The sequence below is a fragment of the Dreissena polymorpha genome, chromosome 8 (assembly GCF_020536995.1).
Source record: "Dreissena polymorpha isolate Duluth1 chromosome 8, UMN_Dpol_1.0, whole genome shotgun sequence".
NCBI lineage: Eukaryota > Metazoa > Mollusca > Bivalvia > Myida > Dreissenidae > Dreissena > Dreissena polymorpha.
The window spans coordinates 65,068,259-65,087,918 of NC_068362.1; the positions used below are offsets into that span (position 1 = coordinate 65,068,259).

At 34.7% G+C, this 19,660-nt stretch overlaps 1 protein-coding gene and 1 non-coding gene across 2 annotated transcripts; one reads left to right on the forward strand and one right to left on the reverse strand.

The window, feature by feature from the left end:
* Window positions 1–10,428: 10,428 nt before the first annotated feature.
* Window positions 10,429–19,397, reverse strand: LOC127840597 (ubiquitin carboxyl-terminal hydrolase 15-like). The gene is made up of 6 exons (XM_052369006.1): window positions 19,300–19,397; window positions 13,970–14,100; window positions 13,250–13,359; window positions 12,177–12,321; window positions 10,956–11,172; window positions 10,429–10,489 (listed from the first exon to the last, which is right to left on the reverse strand). Exons 1-6 carry the CDS (start codon window positions 19,395–19,397, stop codon window positions 10,429–10,431), a joined length of 762 nt encoding a protein of 253 aa, XP_052224966.1.
* On the forward strand, window positions 17,883–17,964 carry Trnas-aga (transfer RNA serine (anticodon AGA)). Its single transcript has one exon. It is a non-coding gene; the product is annotated as a tRNA-Ser (tRNA).
* Window positions 19,398–19,660: the final 263 nt, after the last annotated feature.

A 19,660-nucleotide genomic window follows, 5' to 3' on the forward strand; every position in this document is an offset into this window, starting at 1 on the left:
GTCCCTTTTTTAGTTTTAAATCTGACAATAAAATGTGCGCAATATCTGAAACAATTTTTTAAAATTTTGTCGATTTAGCAAAATGTGAAAAGGTCCCTTTTTTAGTTTTAAATCTGACAATAAAATGTGCACAATGCCAAGATTCACCGCACGACTGTCAAATACTAGTCAGGTTAGACATATATGGGTTAAAAAAAAGAGACAACAAATGAAGCAAAAAATATGTATGAAAAGGTTTTAAACTTTTTGACTTTTAACCATGATATGTCATGTTTTGGAAAAGAAAGCTTGAAGCATTTTGTTGAACACAAACCAAGCAAAATAAGTGATTATCACTGCATGTTTCCTTGTTGTTTTTTTAGCATCACGCACAACTGCACACAACATTCTTCGTGTAAATATTTTCATGAACATATTGTCTTGCTATAGTTTTATAAAGATGTAAGCCATCAAATGTTTACTGAGTCTACATCATTACATATCATTAATATATTACACCTCAATAATTTAATGAACAGATTTGTTGTTTTATGAACTTAAATTATTTGTAGTGTACTGTTGTGTATTATATAGTCCAATGCTAATCAGCACGTCACTGCACCACGCCGGTTTTTTGGTCCACCACAATGCCCCTTCAAGACCAATAAGCGCCTCGTGCCCTTTATAGGGGTATTACACTAGGACCCGATTCCCCACGATTTGTCCCGATTTCCAATATTTTGAGGTCTGGGACATTCGTAGCTCAATCGGCGAAGGTCCTAACTCCTTCGTAGCTAGTCGTGGGCCGTTCGTAAGTGATTCCTGCAACTCGTGAGCTCCCGAAAAATCGTGGCCGGATTTTAAACGTGTTTAAAATTTGGCCAAGACTTCCAAGACTGAATTTAATCGCAGTTGACTCGTAACAGCGTCGTAGTGCGTTCTTGGGCGTCGTAATGGAATCGTAGGTAATTCGTGACTCAATCGGGAAATCGGTGGTCACGTGATCTGTCTACGAATCAGCTACGACTTTGTCAAGACTCTCACGAGTTCACCCCGAGTGAGTTGCGAGCCCGCTAAGATTCTCGCGATTTAGTCCCGAAACAGTTACGATTTTGTAAAGAATGATTGAGAAATAATATTTTTTATCATGGTTTGTTGTCGAATAACCCACAGGAGTATAGATGCGTAGGAATTAAATCACGAGTGCGGAGCACGAGTGATTTGATAACACGCATATATGCTCCTTACTGCGGGTTATTCGACAACAAACCATCATAGAAAAATATTATAATCCGCCCTTCTTAGAACAAAGTTCACTATTTAGTGACGTCATTGAATTTTACAAACATATGACGTCGTTTTCATTCATAAATAATATTTTGCAAATGACGTCACTTTCATTGAGAACAAAAATCGTAGAAACTAAATGACGTCACGTTTATTGATCCTTCTTAAACGCTGACATGTTATAAATGTTTTCTTAACTACGTTTCTTAACAAATAACATTCTTTGCAGGCGTGGTTATGCCACTTATCACCAAATATACAATTTGTTGTTTCATTACATTTATATACATGCTACGTTTATTACATTTCTTTTAGAGCGGAATTTAGCACGTGCATTTTACTTCATTATTTTCTTTATTTATTCGGAACTATTTTCGAAACATTAAGCTCCGCCCATAATTTATTGCAGAATAACCCACACTTGATTTCCTTCTTTGTCTATAGAAAATAAGTCGCGTGCCGTGTTAGACTCAATATCAATAGATATTGGCGCCTAATTCATGGGTGCGTTCGGTGAGGTCTTAGCTTAGTCGTGACCGATCTGCATCGTTCGTAGTACAGTCGCAGTAGATTCTTACACATCGTTGTGAAGTCGCGACCCTATTCGCAAGACTTCAACCGAACCCCACGATTCGTCGTAACTCAATCGAACCAGTGTCGTAACTGAATCGTAGACGGTCACGAATCTTCCCGATTCAATAAATGTGATAAATCGTAGCGAATCGTGGGCTTGTTTTCGTAGTGGAATAGGGCCATTAAGCATGTGGTGTCTTATGTTGTCCTTAACATGGGCCTTTGAATTAATCAATAAGACCAATAAGTGACAAACTGATCACATCAGCTGCCTGTACAAATCCAATTATCGCCTTATTACCTTGTTGTATGGTTCAATAAAAGCAACTGATATTAAGTAAAACACTTCATTTGTTCCCATTAAATATTATATATATAAATTACTCATCTTCAACAAGCTGACATGATCTGCATACCTCTGGACCATAGCGGTTACATTAACACCCAAGTGCTGCCAAAAGCCTCTTCTCAAAGGCCTTGGAGAAAGATCTGCACAATATTGCAATTACTTCATATATTATCTACAACTCTATGATAAAAAATACAACTTTCTCTCGAAGACAATTTATTATTGAAATCGTATAATGTATTAATTTGGGCAAAGGAATAACAAATTACGTGTTCGGAGAATATTGCAAACACATAAACTCTTGAAACTCTGTAAGAAAATAAGTTATCGGTTTTATCCACAACTTGTATAACAGAACCCAAAATATAAACATGTTATTATTATAAGAGGTAGACCCGCATTTACAGACGCGCATGAACACTCAAATGACAGTGGGAGCCTTGTAACAGTCTGCAAAAGAACGGATTTTCCTAGTGTCTTTCGGGCCTTTACGCATAATTACGATAAACATTATATAAAAGTAGTTCGCTTTCCCAATCATTGTATACGGACGGATTTCACGATGTAAACGACGCAATTGCGATTAAAAATGTGTATATTGTAGTTAAAAGTATCATTGTCTAAGTTAGAAGTGTAATGAATCGATACATCGATCTATTTATCTATTTATTTGCTCACTTTATGTACTTTTTATTGAAAAAGAAAATGCCCCGTAAAATTATCAGGCTTTAAAATGAAGATCTTAAAACATTCATAAAAAGGATAACAGAGTTCTTATAGAGGACAGTTAATTAGTTTGTTAGTTAGTAAGTCAATAAAACACTTACGTGTGTATACATGTATGTATCATTATTACTTTTTTTATCAAAATTATCTAAGTCGTTTTTATAAGCTAACACTGTGTTTATAACTGGTGAGCACAGTAAGCCTACTTTTCGTAACTGGGGTTTATGTAAAACGCACACTAGGTATTTTCATGTTACAAATTTCATTAGTGTTTAACATTTCAGTATAACAATTTATGCATGAATGTTTTGTGTTTTAAATTCCATTTTGGGTATCCTTAAATATATGCCTAATTGTCATTGCAGATAAGCACGATGATGATGATCCTGTTCACCAAGACTTTGTGTGTCCATGCAATTGATAAATGCCCAAGGCAAGTGTGTACTAAAATTACATCCAGCAATTGATATGAACATATTATTATGCGATTCAAGAAAATGTGCTGCAGTCTGCACTGATAATATATCAATTTAACCAAATATTACATAATAGAATACAGAATTAATTGTGTATTATTCAAAACTAATGTATTTTAATATCGGCTTAAGTATAAAATAGACCACATTATTAAAGTTTCATCTATTGTCTTGTTTAACAAACATAATTATGTAATGCTAAAATATATACGGAATATTACGCTAGTCAATTGTTCCGAGAGTTTGTATTCAGTCAAGTGGCTTGTGTGATGACGTATCACACGAGAGGCGAGAGCCTCGAGTGTGATGCGAAATAGCACAAGTCACGAGCTCCGCCTCTCGTGTGATACGTCATCACACAAGCCATTCGACTGAATACAAACTCTTGGAAGAATTGACAGGCGTAATATTCCTTATTATATACAACAACTAACGAAAACAGTAAACACTCGTATATTTTGCTTTAACAAAACTTACAAAACAATTACAGAAACGGTACGCCATAGTTTATTGACGACGCGTATGAATACAGTTTATGTAAATTAACGTGTAAACATTTGAACCGGGAAAACACAGGTTACAATCGTCGCGTGTTGAAAGCACAGTTTGTTGGATTTACCAGCTGGAATTATAAGTCACCAACAGTTAATCGCTGTCACTTTCTAATATGCATATTCTCTTGCGTTTCTTCGATGGAGATTGTGCATAGTAGTTGTTGACGGTTACGTTACACCGGAATAATTGTGCTCCTTGGAGAGTTATGTTATAGTGGGATACATCAATGGTGGCGTTGGATGTGTTTCTGTTGCTGCTGGACAAAGATGTGTTTCGCACCGATGCCGGGATGACAGAACCATATGTTAGTCTATGGTTAAATTGCATTATTTGGTGTTGGTCAGGATTTTCTGATAATATGCTTGCATTTCGAGAGAAGCTTTTGCATAATTGTTCACACTTTGCACATTCTTGTGTCCAGTTAATCCATATAAACGTACTTCCAGCGCATTTGATGATTTTTGCTATGGCGGCTCTGGTACCCTTTGGGTTATAAATCTGAGAGTTGAATTATTGCAACTAGTGTCCAGTTAGCAGATAAATGTAAACGTTGGTTCTAAAAGGCTCTAGTGAAATACAAGTATACAATTTAAGGACGAAAAAACAACAACCTTAACTGGACAAGAACCACTGATCCCCGGGGAATAAATCTAACAGTTAGACCACTCGGCCATTCTTGCCCATACACTGAATGATGTATGATTTACTTTATATAAGCAATCCTCGTAGTGTCACAAAATATATCGATATTAACAGAACTCTCCAAATTATTCAACGCTATTTAATTTGCAGGTTTTTAAATCATCATAAGATGCATATAATGGATGAATTTAGAGCATGGTAAATGTTCAGTATAACTGTTTCCTCACAAATATCATAACTTCAGCTAAAAAATTTCGAAACTGAAACAAATCTTTAAAATTTTGTCAATTTACCAAAATGTGAAAAGGTCCCTTTTTTAGTTTTAAATCTGACAATAAAATGTGCGCAATATCTGAAACAATTTTTTAAAATTTTGTCGATTTAGCAAAATGTGAAAAGGTCCCTTTTTTAGTTTTAAATCTGACAATAAAATGTGCACAATGCCAAGATTCACCGCACGACTGTCAAATACTAGTCAGGTTAGACATATATGGGTTAAAAAAAAGAGACAACAAATGAAGCAAAAAATATGTATGAAAATGTTTTAAACTTTTTGACTTTTAACCATGATATGTCATGTTTTGGAAAAGAAAGCTTGAAGCATTTTGTTGAACACAAACCAAGCAAAATAAGTGATTATCACTGCATGTTTCCTTGTTGTTTTTTTAGCATCACGCACAACTGCACACAACATTCTTCGTGTAAATATTTTCATGAACATATTGTCTTGCTATAGTTTTATAAAGATGTAAGCCATCAAATGTTTACTGAGTCTACATCATTACATATCATTAATATATTACACCTCAATAATTTAATGAACAGATTTGTTGTTTTATGAACTTAAATTATTTGTAGTGTACTGTTGTGTATTATATAGTCCAATGCTAATCAGCACGTCACTGCACCACGCCGGTTTTTTGGTCCACCACAATGCCCCTTCAAGACCAATAAGCGCCTCGTGCCCTTTATAGGGGTATTACACTACGACCCGATTCCCCACGATTTGTCCCGATTTCCAATATTTTGAGGTCTGGGACATTCGTAGCTCAATCGGCGAAGGTCCTAACTCCTTCGTAGCTAGTCGTGGGCCGTTCGTAAGTGATTCCTGCAACTCGTGAGCTCCCGAAAAATCGTGGCCGGATTTTAAACGTGTTTAAAATTTGGCCAAGACTTCCAAGACTGAATTTAATCGCAGTTGACTCGTAACAGCGTCGTAGTGCGTTCTTGGGCGTCGTAATGGAATCGTAGGTAATTCGTGACTCAATCGGGAAATCGGTGGTCACGTGATCTGTCTACGAATCAGCTACGACTTTGTCAAGACTCTCACGAGTTCACCCCGAGTGAGTTGCGAGCCCGCTAAGATTCTCGCGATTTAGTCCCGAAACAGTTACGATTTTGTAAAGAATGATTGAGAAATAATATTTTTTATCATGGTTTGTTGTCGAATAACCCACAGGAGTATAGATGCGTAGGAATTAAATCACGAGTGCGGAGCACGAGTGATTTGATAACACGCATATATACTCCTTACTGCGGGTTATTCGACAACAAACCATCATAGAAAAATATTATAATCCGCCCTTCTTAGAACAAAGTTCACTATTTAGTGACGTCATTGAATTTTACAAACATATGACGTCGTTTTCATTCATAAATAATATTTTGCAAATGACGTCACTTTCATTGAGAACAAAAATCGTAGAAACTAAATGACGTCACGTTTATTGATCCTTCTTAAACGCTGACATGTTATAAATGTTTTCTTAACTACGTTTCTTAACAAATAACATTCTTTGCAGGCGTGGTTATGCCACTTATCACCAAATATACAATTTGTTGTTTCATTACATTTATATACATGCTACGTTTATTACATTTCTTTTAGAGCGGAATTTAGCACGTGCATTTTACTTCATTATTTTCTTTATTTATTCGGAACTATTTTCGAAACATTAAGCTCCGCCCATAATTTATTGCAGAATAACCCACACTTTATTTCCTTCTTTGTCTATAGAAAATAAGTCGCGTGCCGTGTTAGACTCAATATCAATAGATATTGGCGCCTAATTCATGGGTGCGTTCGGTGAGGTCTTAGCTTAGTCGTGACCGATCTGCATCGTTCGTAGTACAGTCGCAGTAGATTCTTACACATCGTTGTGAAGTCGCGACCCTATTCGCAAGACTTCAACCGAACCCCACGATTCGTCGTAACTCAATCGAACCAGTGTCGTAACTGAATCGTAGACGGTCACGAATCTTCCCGATTCAATAAATGTGATAAATCGTAGCGAATCGTGGGCTTGTTTTCGTAGTGGAATAGGGCCATTAAGCATGTGGTGTCTTATGTTGTCCTTAACATGGGCCTTTGAATTAATCAATAAGACCAATAAGTGACAAACTGATCACATCAGCTGCCTGTACAAATCCAATTATCGCCTTATTACCTTGTTGTATGGTTCAATAAAAGCAACTGATATTAAGTAAAACACTTCATTTGTTCCCATTAAATATTATATATATAAATTACTCATCTTCAACAAGCTGACATGATCTGCATACCTCTGGACCATAGCGGTTACATTAACACCCTCTCACCCTAGCAGGTGTCATTTATTATCACACCTACACCACTATTGAGTCATTCAGACACCATGCACACGCAACACTGCCAACAGACAAACTTTACAACTCCCGTGAAGACATGTCTACTATGAAACAATCTTAAACTTGTGTCTGAGCTAAGATGAACTCATTTAATGATTATAAGCTTCTTATAGATATATACATGTGTACACAAATATTTCAATTATTTATGAAACCTTAATAAATAAATGATTTGTGAATTTAAGGCTTATGAGATTGAATCCAAATGCAAATCTATCTTGATCTTACATAATTATGAAAAAACAAAGTGGATTTTGCAAGAATTGGAATTTCTTTTATATACAATTTATGGGCAACATTAACGTAAGATATAGGATACTGCCTCATATAATACATTTAATATTTAAGTTATCTCATGGTTTATAGTTATGATTATATATAGTATCTTATTAAAAAATATATACTCAGAATACAAACACATTATGCAATTAATGTTAAAAACGGTATCCCAAAACACTTACTTATCACATTGGTTTACAGTGCATTAAGAAGAAACTTATTGCAACGACGCATGTTGTAAAAGACAGAAAGTTATAGAAATGAAAAAAGGGACCCTGTGAAATGCCCAGTGATGACCACAGGGGCATTTGAAATTTGAAGAGAACCACAAAACAATGTTACATATCAAATTTTAAACCTTTAGGCATAGCTGTTCCAAAGGGAAAGATTTGTTAAATTATTGTTTTAAAATTCTCTATAAAAAATTGGTTACATGAGTGTGACCGAGTTGATCATTTGGTCATAATTTTAAGAAACTTAATGTAGAGAGCACGTATAAAACAAGAGCTGTCAGAAGACAGCGAGCTCAACTTATCGAGTGCTTGACAGTATAATGCGGGAATTGTTCGTATTCAAGGAGGTCAATGTAATATAATCATATTCTAACTGGAAGAGGACCTTAATTGAAACATATTGATCGCTTATGTTTTAAAAAAGTGTTACATAATAGACGATTCTGAGTTCAGATATATATTGAACATTTGTAAAGACATATAACAAACTAATAAGATTATATTTCAAGTTTGATAGCAATAGCTTGGGTGTGATGGTTGGACTGTCTTTCAAAAATAAAATAATAAAAATAAATATTTGTTGTTGTTTTTTCCATATTAAAAAAAAATCCTTGTGTGTGTGGGAGGGGGTGGAGATGGGGAATAATATAGATGTGTGGTCATTTATCATATGATATTTCAAAAATAAGAAGAAAAAAAAGCAAAAACAAAACAAATTTCGGGGGGGGATTCTGGGGTGGGGCCTGGGGGATGGTTTGGGTGGAGTCCATTGTGGTATGTCATGTAAGTGTTGTAAGTGTTCTAAGAGCTATGTTCGTGAAACACAATGCCCCCTACTGCGAAACTTTGAAGCCATATATTTGACCTTTGACCTTGAAGGATGACATTGACCTTGACCTTTCCCCACCCAAAATGTGCAGCTCCGTGAGATACGCATGCATGCCACATATCAAGTGGCTATCTTCAATATTGCAAAATTTGAACCTTGACCTATGACCTTGAAGGATGACCTTGACTTTTCACCACTCCAAATGTGCAGCTACATGAGATACGCATGCATGCCAAATAACGAGTTGCTATCTTCAATATTGCAAAATTTGACCTTTAACCTTGAAGGATGACCTTGACCTTTCACCACTCAAAATGTGCTGCTCCATGAGATACGCATGCATGCCAAAAATTGAATTGCTATCTTCTTGACCTTTGACTTTGAAGGATGACCTAGACCTTTCACCACTCAAAATGTGCAGCTCCATGAGAAACGCATGCATATCAAATATCGAGTTGCCATCTTCAATATTGCAAAATTTTACCTTTGACCTTGACCTTTGACCTTGAAGGATGTCCTTGACCTTTCACCACTCAAAATGTGCAGCTCCATGAGATACACATGCATACCAAATATCAAGTTGCTGTCTTCAATATTGCAAAATTTATTACCAATGTTAATGTTTTCGGACGGACGAACAGACGCCAAATATTTGACCTTAGACCTCGAAGGACGACCTCGACCTTTTACCACTCAACATGTGCAGCTCCATGAGATACACATGTATGCCAAATATCAAGTTGCTATCTTCAATATTGCAAAATTTGACATATGACCTTGAAGGGTGACTTTGACATAACCTTTCACCACTCAAAATGTGCAGCATCATGAGATACACAGGCATGCCAAATATCGAGTTGCTATCTTCAATATTGCAAAAGTTATGACCAATGTTAAAGTTTGCGGACGAACGCACAGACGGACGGACAGTTAAACTGGTACCGGGGGCATAAAAAAAGGAAAACAAAGAGGCATAACTCTACAAATAGTGCTGACAGAGTTATGCAATTTGACATACACAATTGTCTTGTTGCCATTAAGAAGTATTCCAAGTTTGAGTTAATTATCTTTGACATTGTTAAAGTTATTTGATTTAAAAACAAACTTTCACCAGCGCCGACGCCGACGCCGGGGCGAGTAGTATAGCTTCGAAAAGTCGAGCTATTGATACATTCCTTATTTAATTGTATGGTAGTAGTAGCTTCAGAGAAGTATAATTTAGCTTATAATAACATAAATAGTTTAGAAGTTTTTTTTATAATTTTGCTCATAATAACATAAATAGTATAATAACATAAATAGTTTAACAGAAATTCCAAGAAGAACCAAATTTAAAAAGGGACAAAACGTCTGTAATTTTCAACTTAGGACAATACAATTCACAATTCATTTCACAGGGAACAATAACTGCAGACAGATAGATGCACAGACGGATTCCAATATAAATCCTTTAATTTAAAATTAGAGGGTTTAACTTTTTTACAAAAAATACCTAGGACATATAACCGGTAGCGTATTTAATCCTGTATCATGATTGTGTGCATAAACTTTAAATTGTTGAAAAATTTTCTATCTGGTTTTGTCAAAGAGATGTTGATGTTCCATGGAACCATTCTACTTAAACTAAGAACCCGTAAACATAGTTTTAAAGGGACAAAACCAAATACCTCAAAATCAGACAACGAAAAATAAAGAAATATATATATATATATATATATATATATATATATATATATATATATATACAAAAATTTATGGTTACTTTCTGATAAAACCATGTACAGCCCCTGGCTGTCATAATGTAATCTTTCAAAACTGGACTTATCTGTTGTTTTAGTAAGCTCCTTGTGATGAAGGTTTAGAAGCACTATTTGTACTTGAGCTGGTAAATGTGCTGGAAAGAAAAACAACAATACTTGTTAATTTTTGGTTATTTAAGAAGGATTCCATACTCATTAAACGTACGGAATGTGACTCTAAAGGGATAATCTAGCTCTTTTTATTTGGGTATGTAATACCTAAAAGTGAAGGCATATTAAAATTGCATTTTTTAACACAACACTCAAACTGGGATTGGTGCAAAAATAGGGAAATAATAAAATCTAAATACAACAAATACTGAAATCAAAATAAATTATCATCGAGGGTTATTATCTTGATTTTGGGAAAGGACCTTGCCATTTTTTTGCAAATATTTATTAATAAAACTCAAATAGAGGAAGAACATGTCTACTGTAAACTTGACATTTAGGGAAAAATATTGAAATTCGGTCCCGGGTGACATATCACGCATGACCCTGCTAAACTTAACACTTTACTTTGAACACTTTAACAACATCATAATCCTTAAATACACATACTTTGTATTCACTGGCACAGGTTTTGCCCTTGGCCAGGTACCGTCGTCGTTTTTCTGCTCTATGACGACAATCTGGCCTGTGTTGAGGCCCGCGTCCTGCAGGGTGGTCTCCTTCTTGTCCAGTGGCTCATACATGTTGGTCATGTACCTGTTCCACAGACGGACCTCCTTGTCCTTGTTGATGTTGAACTCACGCCTCATCGCCACTTCCAATTGCTCTGTAATGATGAGAAAAAAAGGTATAATAATGAAAGATAAGAATGAGAAAACGGGCTCTTATGTGTACGCGTAGTGTTGGCCCAGATAAGCATGTGTAATCAGACACACTTTCAGCTTTTATGATATTTTTTGTTTAAAAGAAGTCGTTTCTCAGCGTAAATCCATTTTGGGCAGACTGCACAGCTTAAACTGGGACAACACTTTGCGCACATGCATTAACCCAATATTTCCAGAGTCAGTCTCAAATGCATATTTGTGTGTTTTTTTTCTTTTTCTGATGTTCAGGTAGGTATTTGGTCCCAAATAACTATAATACCTGGTTCTTAATTTAAGCAAGATTGTAGTATTTTTTTCACTACTGGGACATGTTATCATATGCTTTTATTAGTGTGTTGATTTGTTTTGCCATATTCAACTGTATTGCAGTCACATGATATTTCTGCCTACCACCAATTCTAGTTTCTCTGCAAATTATGCAAACAAATTGTATTATAAATTCAGAAACAATGAATTTGCAACATATTTATATGGTTATATACTTCTCAGCTCTCTAAGGTTAGAGTTATAATATTAAATTACTATTTGCCACGTAATAATGTGAATAAAACTGGCATTACTACTAACCAATGTTATATTTGTATTTGGTGTCAGATTTGTTTTGTTGTGTGTTCTCTTGTGTTTCTGACTTTGGTAACAGTTTATGAAATTCAATTTCTGTCTCATTATTACTTCTATACCTGCATGTATTACATGTAAACTAAAATATGCTATGTCATTTTATAACATTAAAACTTTTTGCTGGGTTTATTGAAGTTGTTTATTTAATAATATTGAGCAGGACGTTTTATCAGCATAGTCAAAGCATCTGTCTACTTTTTGTTTGGAACATTCTCTTTCCAAACAATACTTTTGTACATAAAAAAGAAACTTTGCCAGGACTTAAACACTCATGAAACCTGTATATGAAAGTGAAACTCCAATGATGACCAAGTAAGAGACCCACCTATAGTATCAACGCGGCTGAACTGCATGAGCACATGGTTGTCGGGTGTTGAGTTCTCAGCCACTTTCAGGTGCCATGGATACACCTCTACCTTCAGGGCCTTGCTGTACACACCCTCCTCTATCACATTGCGAGGCAGAGGTTCCTGAATCACAATCAGCTACATTATGAGAAAACTGGGCTTAACGCATGTGCCTAAATTGTAGTCTATGTTAGCCAGCCCAGTCTGCATAGGCTTATCAGGGACGACACTTTCAGCTTTAAATGTTAAGTTTAAAGAAAGTCTTTCCGTAGCAAAAATACAGTTTAGGCGGAAAGTGTCATCCAAGATTAGCATCTCTGCGGACTGCACAGGCTAATCCGAGATAAAACTTTACGCACATGCATTTAGCCCAGTGTTCCCTCGCCGAGACTCCAAAAATGACCACTTCCTATTTGACTTGCATAGCAAAAGCATTTACTCAGCTTAGACAAAAACCAATTAAGAATTTACAATAGTATTTATATTACTTCTCCACTAAAAACTAATGTAATGTCTATGGAATGGCTTCTTCTATTGCCAATACAATTGTGGAGGCCAATTTAAAATGTTAAAAGAATGGGATCCAGGGAATTATTCTAGAAATCCCAGAAACCATGTTAGTTGAACATTGGTTAAGCGTTAGTGTTATTAAAGCAGGAGGCTTACAGTGACCCTCTTGAATTTATTTCATGAGAAGCAACATTACTGAAGTGCCTTTTAAAAGATTTTTAAAACGCTAACTGGGAAGGGTTAAACATGCGTCCCTCCTATCACAAGGAGGACATCATTTTAATTAAATCATTCTGACCTGACATGTTGTTAGCAATTTGCATCAAATGTGGCCTATGATTTGCCTGGGCCCGGTGGATCAGCAGCCATGATCAGAAATTTACATTTTAGATTGCATTCTCACATTCATCATAAAACATTTCCACACAAATCCAACGTTGCCGTACAGAAAATTGTTAAATACAGTATTTCTGAAAGCAAAGTCCATTCACATATGATGGGGTTGAGTGCTTTGTCCTATTTTATGTTAAAGGTGAGTCACCTGTCCCTCTGCCATGGAATACCATGTGCGAAGTCTATCCCATCCTTCAGCAGGTATGAGGATGTAGTCAAGTGCTTCTATCAGGTGCTCCTTTAACTTTGTGTTGGCATCTGTAAAACAAGTACTGAAATAAATACCAGCAATGTAACCTTCTGTTAAAGGGTTTTAATCAAATGTTTTCAAATAAAGCTGATAAGTCTGTTTTGAATTCCACGATTGAAATAGGGATTCATTAAAAAATACAACACACAAGACTTTATACAACACCTATACATGTAATTATTTTTAAAAGTGGTAATTAGTAAATCGTTCTCTGCATTTCAAGTTCCTACAAAATAGTCAGGCCTTTAATAGTTTTTCCTAAATAAGAACTGTTTGAAAAGTGGCAAATAGTATTTGTAAAGACAGATATAAAGCATTTTTTTTTAACCCCGATACTTCTGTCATAGTGCACAAACAATTTAAAGTGTATCTAAAATATCTATGTTATATAATGATAAAGGTTATATTTTTGTTATAACCCTTTACCACTTTAAAGGCTTCATTTCCAACCCTTAGATAATTATGAGCGGCAAACAGCATAATTTATCCTGAACAGACTGCGATTTACTCGCAGGCTGTTCTGGTTTTATGCTGTTTGCACATAGCCATTTACACTTTTCTCTTTATGATCCGGGTTAACCGTGTACGTGTAAATGATGTATTGTATATATATTATACCGTCTTCAAACAAAGGAGAGTTGTCTATGTGTCCTGGATTTGCACTGTCTTCCCCAACGCTGTAGTGATCCCATGTATCAAAGCCAACATAGATCTTCCATTGTTTGTACCATTTGACATCTAACATGTACCTGAATATAAATGGCTGCTAAATGCTTGGAACAAATTCTTTAGTTTGAAAAAGCTATTAAAAACACAAATATAATATGATATGCATCTGCAATCTTTTTTCTAAGCTAAGTTAAAAACTTTTATACCAGCACAGTTGCCCTGCCAGCATATTCACCATGGGTGCATTTAGCCAGGTCCAATAGCCCAATATCATATTGTGCATTGTGAAAATAGAGGCACTATAATATGCTTGATATTTTATAATGTTACAAATGTTTTATCAAAATGAACTTAACACGGACATTATTAACTATATTATAATCACTTTTGATATTTTGTAAAATATGAAATTTTTGGTATTGACTTATTCACATAGATTTTTTCCCTCTTTATAAAATACCCGTAAAAGTTACTTTCCAAATTGAAAAAAAATTCTCAATTTCTGTCTGAAATTTTCTCAAAAGGAGGCAAATTCCGTCAATTTTGTTCCAAAAGTGAATAATCTGCAAGTTAACAAATAAAATGAGCACTTACACTTAACATTTCAAGCCAAAATGAATGTAAATCAATATTTGAGTAGATTTTTGCTTTTGATATCAAGCAATTAAAAAACCAATAATTCCAAATTGGAAGATTTCACGACGAAATTTTCCCAATCCGGGGTTTTTCGCGCTAATTTTTCCCAATTGGCATGGTACAGGTACTTTTCCCAACAGGGGAAGAAAAATCGCTGATTCATGTTAATTAGAATAGTGACATTGTGAGTACAATACATTAAATGATCAGTGTTACCATTTATGTATGACCTTTCCTTATTTTGTCTCCAAACTGTTAAATGTGCTTGTCAAACAAATACGGATGATCTTGCATATTAGCTTTAATTAGGTTGCATTACATTTTTACCGTTCTTCAGTTTTACTGATTATGTAATGAATTAGCTTAGAAATAACATTATTGGCTCCGTTCATCGCTCCAGGCTAGGTACATGTACACAGCATCTGCCTCCACTAGGGTCAACCCTGCCTTTTTATCAAATCACATTATAATACATGTAAAATTATTTGAAGTTTACAAAAACATATAATTAAAGAAACCATGTTTTCAATGAAAATAAATGTAATGTAAAATTTATAAATATATAGCACATGCTATATTGAAAATATGCAACAGGGATAATATCATTGTGCATGGTAAAGTGCAATTTTAACAAATTAGTAGTGCTCAAACGGGTACCCGCAAAAACCCGATTCCGCTGGTCAAAAAAATACCCGCGGATCCGGGTCAAAGTTTTTGCGAACGATACCGGTTCGGGTCACTAGCTATGAAGTACAACATTACTTGTTGAACGTGTAGTCACATCATCTCCTTTAAACAAGTGAAGTTAAAACACATCCTTTATCATTTTAAGCAGTGTTGTTATTACAAATAGTCATAAATATATTGAAGTGACACACCAAAAGCATATACGTCGAGTTTCATTTTTTATTCACATCCCAAAATGACGACGTTAAAAAAAAGACACGTATAATAAAATATATTAAATTTAATGTAGAAAAGGCAGTTAGAGCTCACAGTGAAAGTAAGTTTGGCTTCTACCCTCAAAATCTCAAAATAAGAGAAGTTTAATGTTTGCTTGACAAGTTGTTTATTTTATACACGCACTGTTTATCGCTATTTCAAGTAATACTAACATTTGCTGATTAAGTTCAACCACGTTGTGTAAACCTAATAAATAGTTATATGCAGTTCGGTATTTCATTCATAATGAAATAAATCAAACCAATAAAAAGTCTAATATTCTAAACAATATACTTGACAAACAGTTTAATATTTAAGACGCTAAAACATGCTATAAAAATTAATGTAGTTTTATTTAAATTAACTTTTGTATTATCTGACCCGACCCGAATTTTCTCGGGTATTTTAATTTTCAACCGCCGACCCGACCCGAAGAATATTTTTGATCGTGTGAGCCCTACAAATAAAAAACCTTATCCACTACAAATCCTAGTTGAAGCACTCACAGTCCATTGATTGACTGTTTCATTTAAAGGCTCGTAAAAGGCGACAAATCCTATCATTATGCATAAACTGGTCTAATTGTTACCGGATTTCAGTTACTCTTGCATAACAAAAGATAATAACACTGCTTAGGTGCAACGTTGTCAAGAATTATGGAAGATATACCCGTTTCATAATTTGAAGAAATGTTAACAAATTTGCAATTTCCTCACATTTTCGCTATTTCCGATGTTCCTCGGCTTCTTTCGTAAAGTACGCGTATATTGATGACGTAGTGCAAACATCACAATATCCTCGTAAACAAAGAAAGACAACATGAGTTCGGAAAGATATTTTTGTTTTGAATGTCTGGCCTCTTCGCCCTTGACCTTCTCACGTAATACACAATGTCTTGTGCCGACCAATCAAAATTTGTTATCGGAAAACCGGCTCGGAATCGCTCGGCCGGATTGAGTAAAAAGCAATGTAAATAAACTGATTGTTTGTAAACACAATTGACTTGGAGGACACTGTATTTTGAGCTCAAAACAAGTTGTATTGCTTATTTTTATGTAATGTCCAGTAGCATATATATTTATTTTTTTTGATAACCTTTATAAATAAAATATGCAAAAAAATAAAAATCGGTAATAATTACGGACCGTCACCTTTTACGGGCCTTTAATGTGAAAAAGTCTACACAATTAAAGCTGCTTTGTTCGTATTAGTGTATTAATTGGTAGGAGTTTTCCATAGTTAGCATAAAACAAAATATGTACCTTTACTATAAAAGTTAATAATATTAAAAAAAATATTTCATTTGTATTTTGTTAGATATACAAATAGATCTATACTATAAAATAATTACATCTTAGATATATTTTAACCATTTTTTTTTCAAAATAGCATCATTAAAGTGTGCCTATTTATTATTTCTAAAAAAGCTAAGCTAAGCTATAAATCACATTTAATATATTACAAACTTAAATACAACAGTGGCTCATAATATGTAGTATATTACATGATTTTTACATCATTTTGTGTTACTATATTATCATATTAAGTGTAGATTTTGAACAAACTAATGTAACTTTTATTTGACAATTTATATAAAAACTAAGTTGTACATAAGTATTGCACATGCTTATATTGATAATAATAAACCATATTGATTAATTGGATAATTGGATAAATAATGAATAAAGCTTTATTAATGTAATTTTGCATACTGTTTTACCCCACCCCCATTTAAACAATTACCTTTAGGACAAACCGACGCTGGGCAAACAACACAAAAACTTTTTGTTCAGGTGCTGGTATTGAATTTGTTGTTGGAATAAACTAGTGTTTGCCCTAAGCATATGGTCCTAGGTCAATCAAAACATATTTCTTTATAACACTGCCAAAATTAAAAAATGTCTAGTTGCTTAGTTGGACTACCAACTTTTGAGATTGACTTGCCTTGACCTAAATCTCCTCGCTCTTGGTGAATGGCATGATTTCATCATTGAAGTGTAAACCTAGGAACTGATTGGTATAGTAGGTAATTAAAGACAACAAACTATTTCATCATTCGTCTGCCTAATTTTACTGCAGGCATTGCATTTATACGAGTGCTGTCGCTCATGACATGCGTATGCTCTCATTTTTCAATATCAATTGTCCAATACAACGACGCTTGGCCTTTGGGAGGGCTTAAGGTAGCGCATCCGTAATGATTTCCCGCGATTTCTTCGAATATTGAAGAGCCTTTTTACCTGTTGACTTATGGATATCGAATTTAAGCAGATACTAATGTGAAGTTGTCGTGGCCGAGTGGTTAAGGCGATATATTAGAAATCTTTTGGGATCTTCCAGCGCAGGTTCGAATCCTGCCGACAACGCATACTTTTTCCGATGCGTTTTAAATTCTTTTCTTTTGCGACGCGTTATAGTTCTTTTCTAACATAATTTAATTTAATATAGTTTATTGTTAAATATGTTGCAATTGTTATGCACATTCTTCATTTTTTATTAAAACATCGTTATGGCTAAATTGGATGATTAACTGCTGAAAATACAAATCTTGCATGTTGCATTTTTATTTTTATTTCAAAAAGTAAAGGTAAATCTGTCTATTTCTTGGTATCTATAAAAACTAAGTTCAAAATACTACTTAAATGATATTATTTTGAATTTTATGACACTTTTTTAACCAACCCAATTTCTACTTGGCTGAAACCACTTACATTTCACGGCGCTCTTCCATAGATAACAAGTTATAAAAAATAAATGTATGTAAAAGAGTACGTATTAACTCATGTTTAAACGTTAAACACCTTTACTGCATCTGTACACACCAACTGCATGCCCATATTTGGAAATCTAGATATAGAACTTTTATATACCCCAGGGGTGCAAATAAACTGAACAAAAGCCGAGCGTGAGGGTGGTTTTGAAAAAAATCAGTATATTTGTGTAACAAGCATGGAAAGCCTACCTAAATATTTGCATGTAGTTCAGTTAAATGATGCTGATTAAGAAAATAATACATTAGATTATATTTGGAAAGGTGCCCATTACGGGTGCGCTACCTAAAGATGGGTAAAGAGATACATGTAATTGACCGAGAGTTGAAATCAGCTCAGAACGACTAGTTACTGGAAAAAATACACTAATCAGAAAAATTCAAACGCCCCGCAGACTCTGATTTGGAAGTTCAAGCGCCCCGGGCGAGGGACCGTTAAATGGCCTGTGGAAAGCACATGTGCAATAATGGACTTTGACTTGTTTCAAAAGTAAACAAACTTCGATGCGTTAAAAGTTGGTCTTTTCTAAATATTGTTTTGGATTTAAAATTGCCAGCATAATTTCCATTGGATCTTTTGGCATGTTATGAGCAATCAATATAAGCCTTACACCCGAAAATACCCAATACAACGACACAGAAAATTAAAAAACATGTCAATAACAGGGTCAAACATTAAAATACTCGCAGATTTGTTTTACATAAACAACATTTCACTTCATTTTTAAGCATTATTTCAGTTAAATATTTTATGATTTTTCGTATTATATAAATATTACTTTAATTGACGGTTGTTTGGAAGTGACACAAAAACATTGAAGTTTTTTGGCGTGAAAGGGTTATATCAAACTAGTTTCGAAAACAAACACAAAATAAACAAGCGACGGCATGCTTTCAATTAGTTTGATAATAAGAAGGGAATGATACTGACCATTTTTCCCCTTTGATAAGTTGTCTATCTAATTGAGTCGCAACAAAATCCTTCTGTTCTTCTATGTTTGGTATCACCGACTGTTCACCCTCCGCCATTTTCTTCTAGAATGGTAAACCGAAAGTTGTTTTGTAACAAAAATTTCGATTGTTCAAAATATTATTGAAAGTAATTTTATTGGATTGCATATGTGTAAAAAGCGGATGTATTGTAGATAGTGCCACAGGTTCTGCGGCCCGAGCCCTTCCGGAGCATGTGTGTTTTGATAGTGGTTACCGTGAAGACAGATGGTCTACCGGCTACTCCGACCCAGCCCCCAAGCACAAAACAAATTATCATTTGTTTTTCAGAACAAACCAAA

Coding starts and splice junctions, on each gene's coding strand:
- LOC127840597 (XM_052369006.1), bottom strand. CDS start 19,397: ATGGCGGAGGGTGAACAGTCGGTGATACCAAACATAGAAGAACAGAAG. Junction 14,101..19,299: donor CTTATCAAAGGGGAAAAATG/GTCAGTATCATT, acceptor ATTTATATTCAG/GTACATGTTAGATGTCAAAT. Junction 13,360..13,969: donor CTCTCCTTTGTTTGAAGACG/GTATAATATATA, acceptor CTTGTTTTACAG/ATGCCAACACAAAGTTAAAG.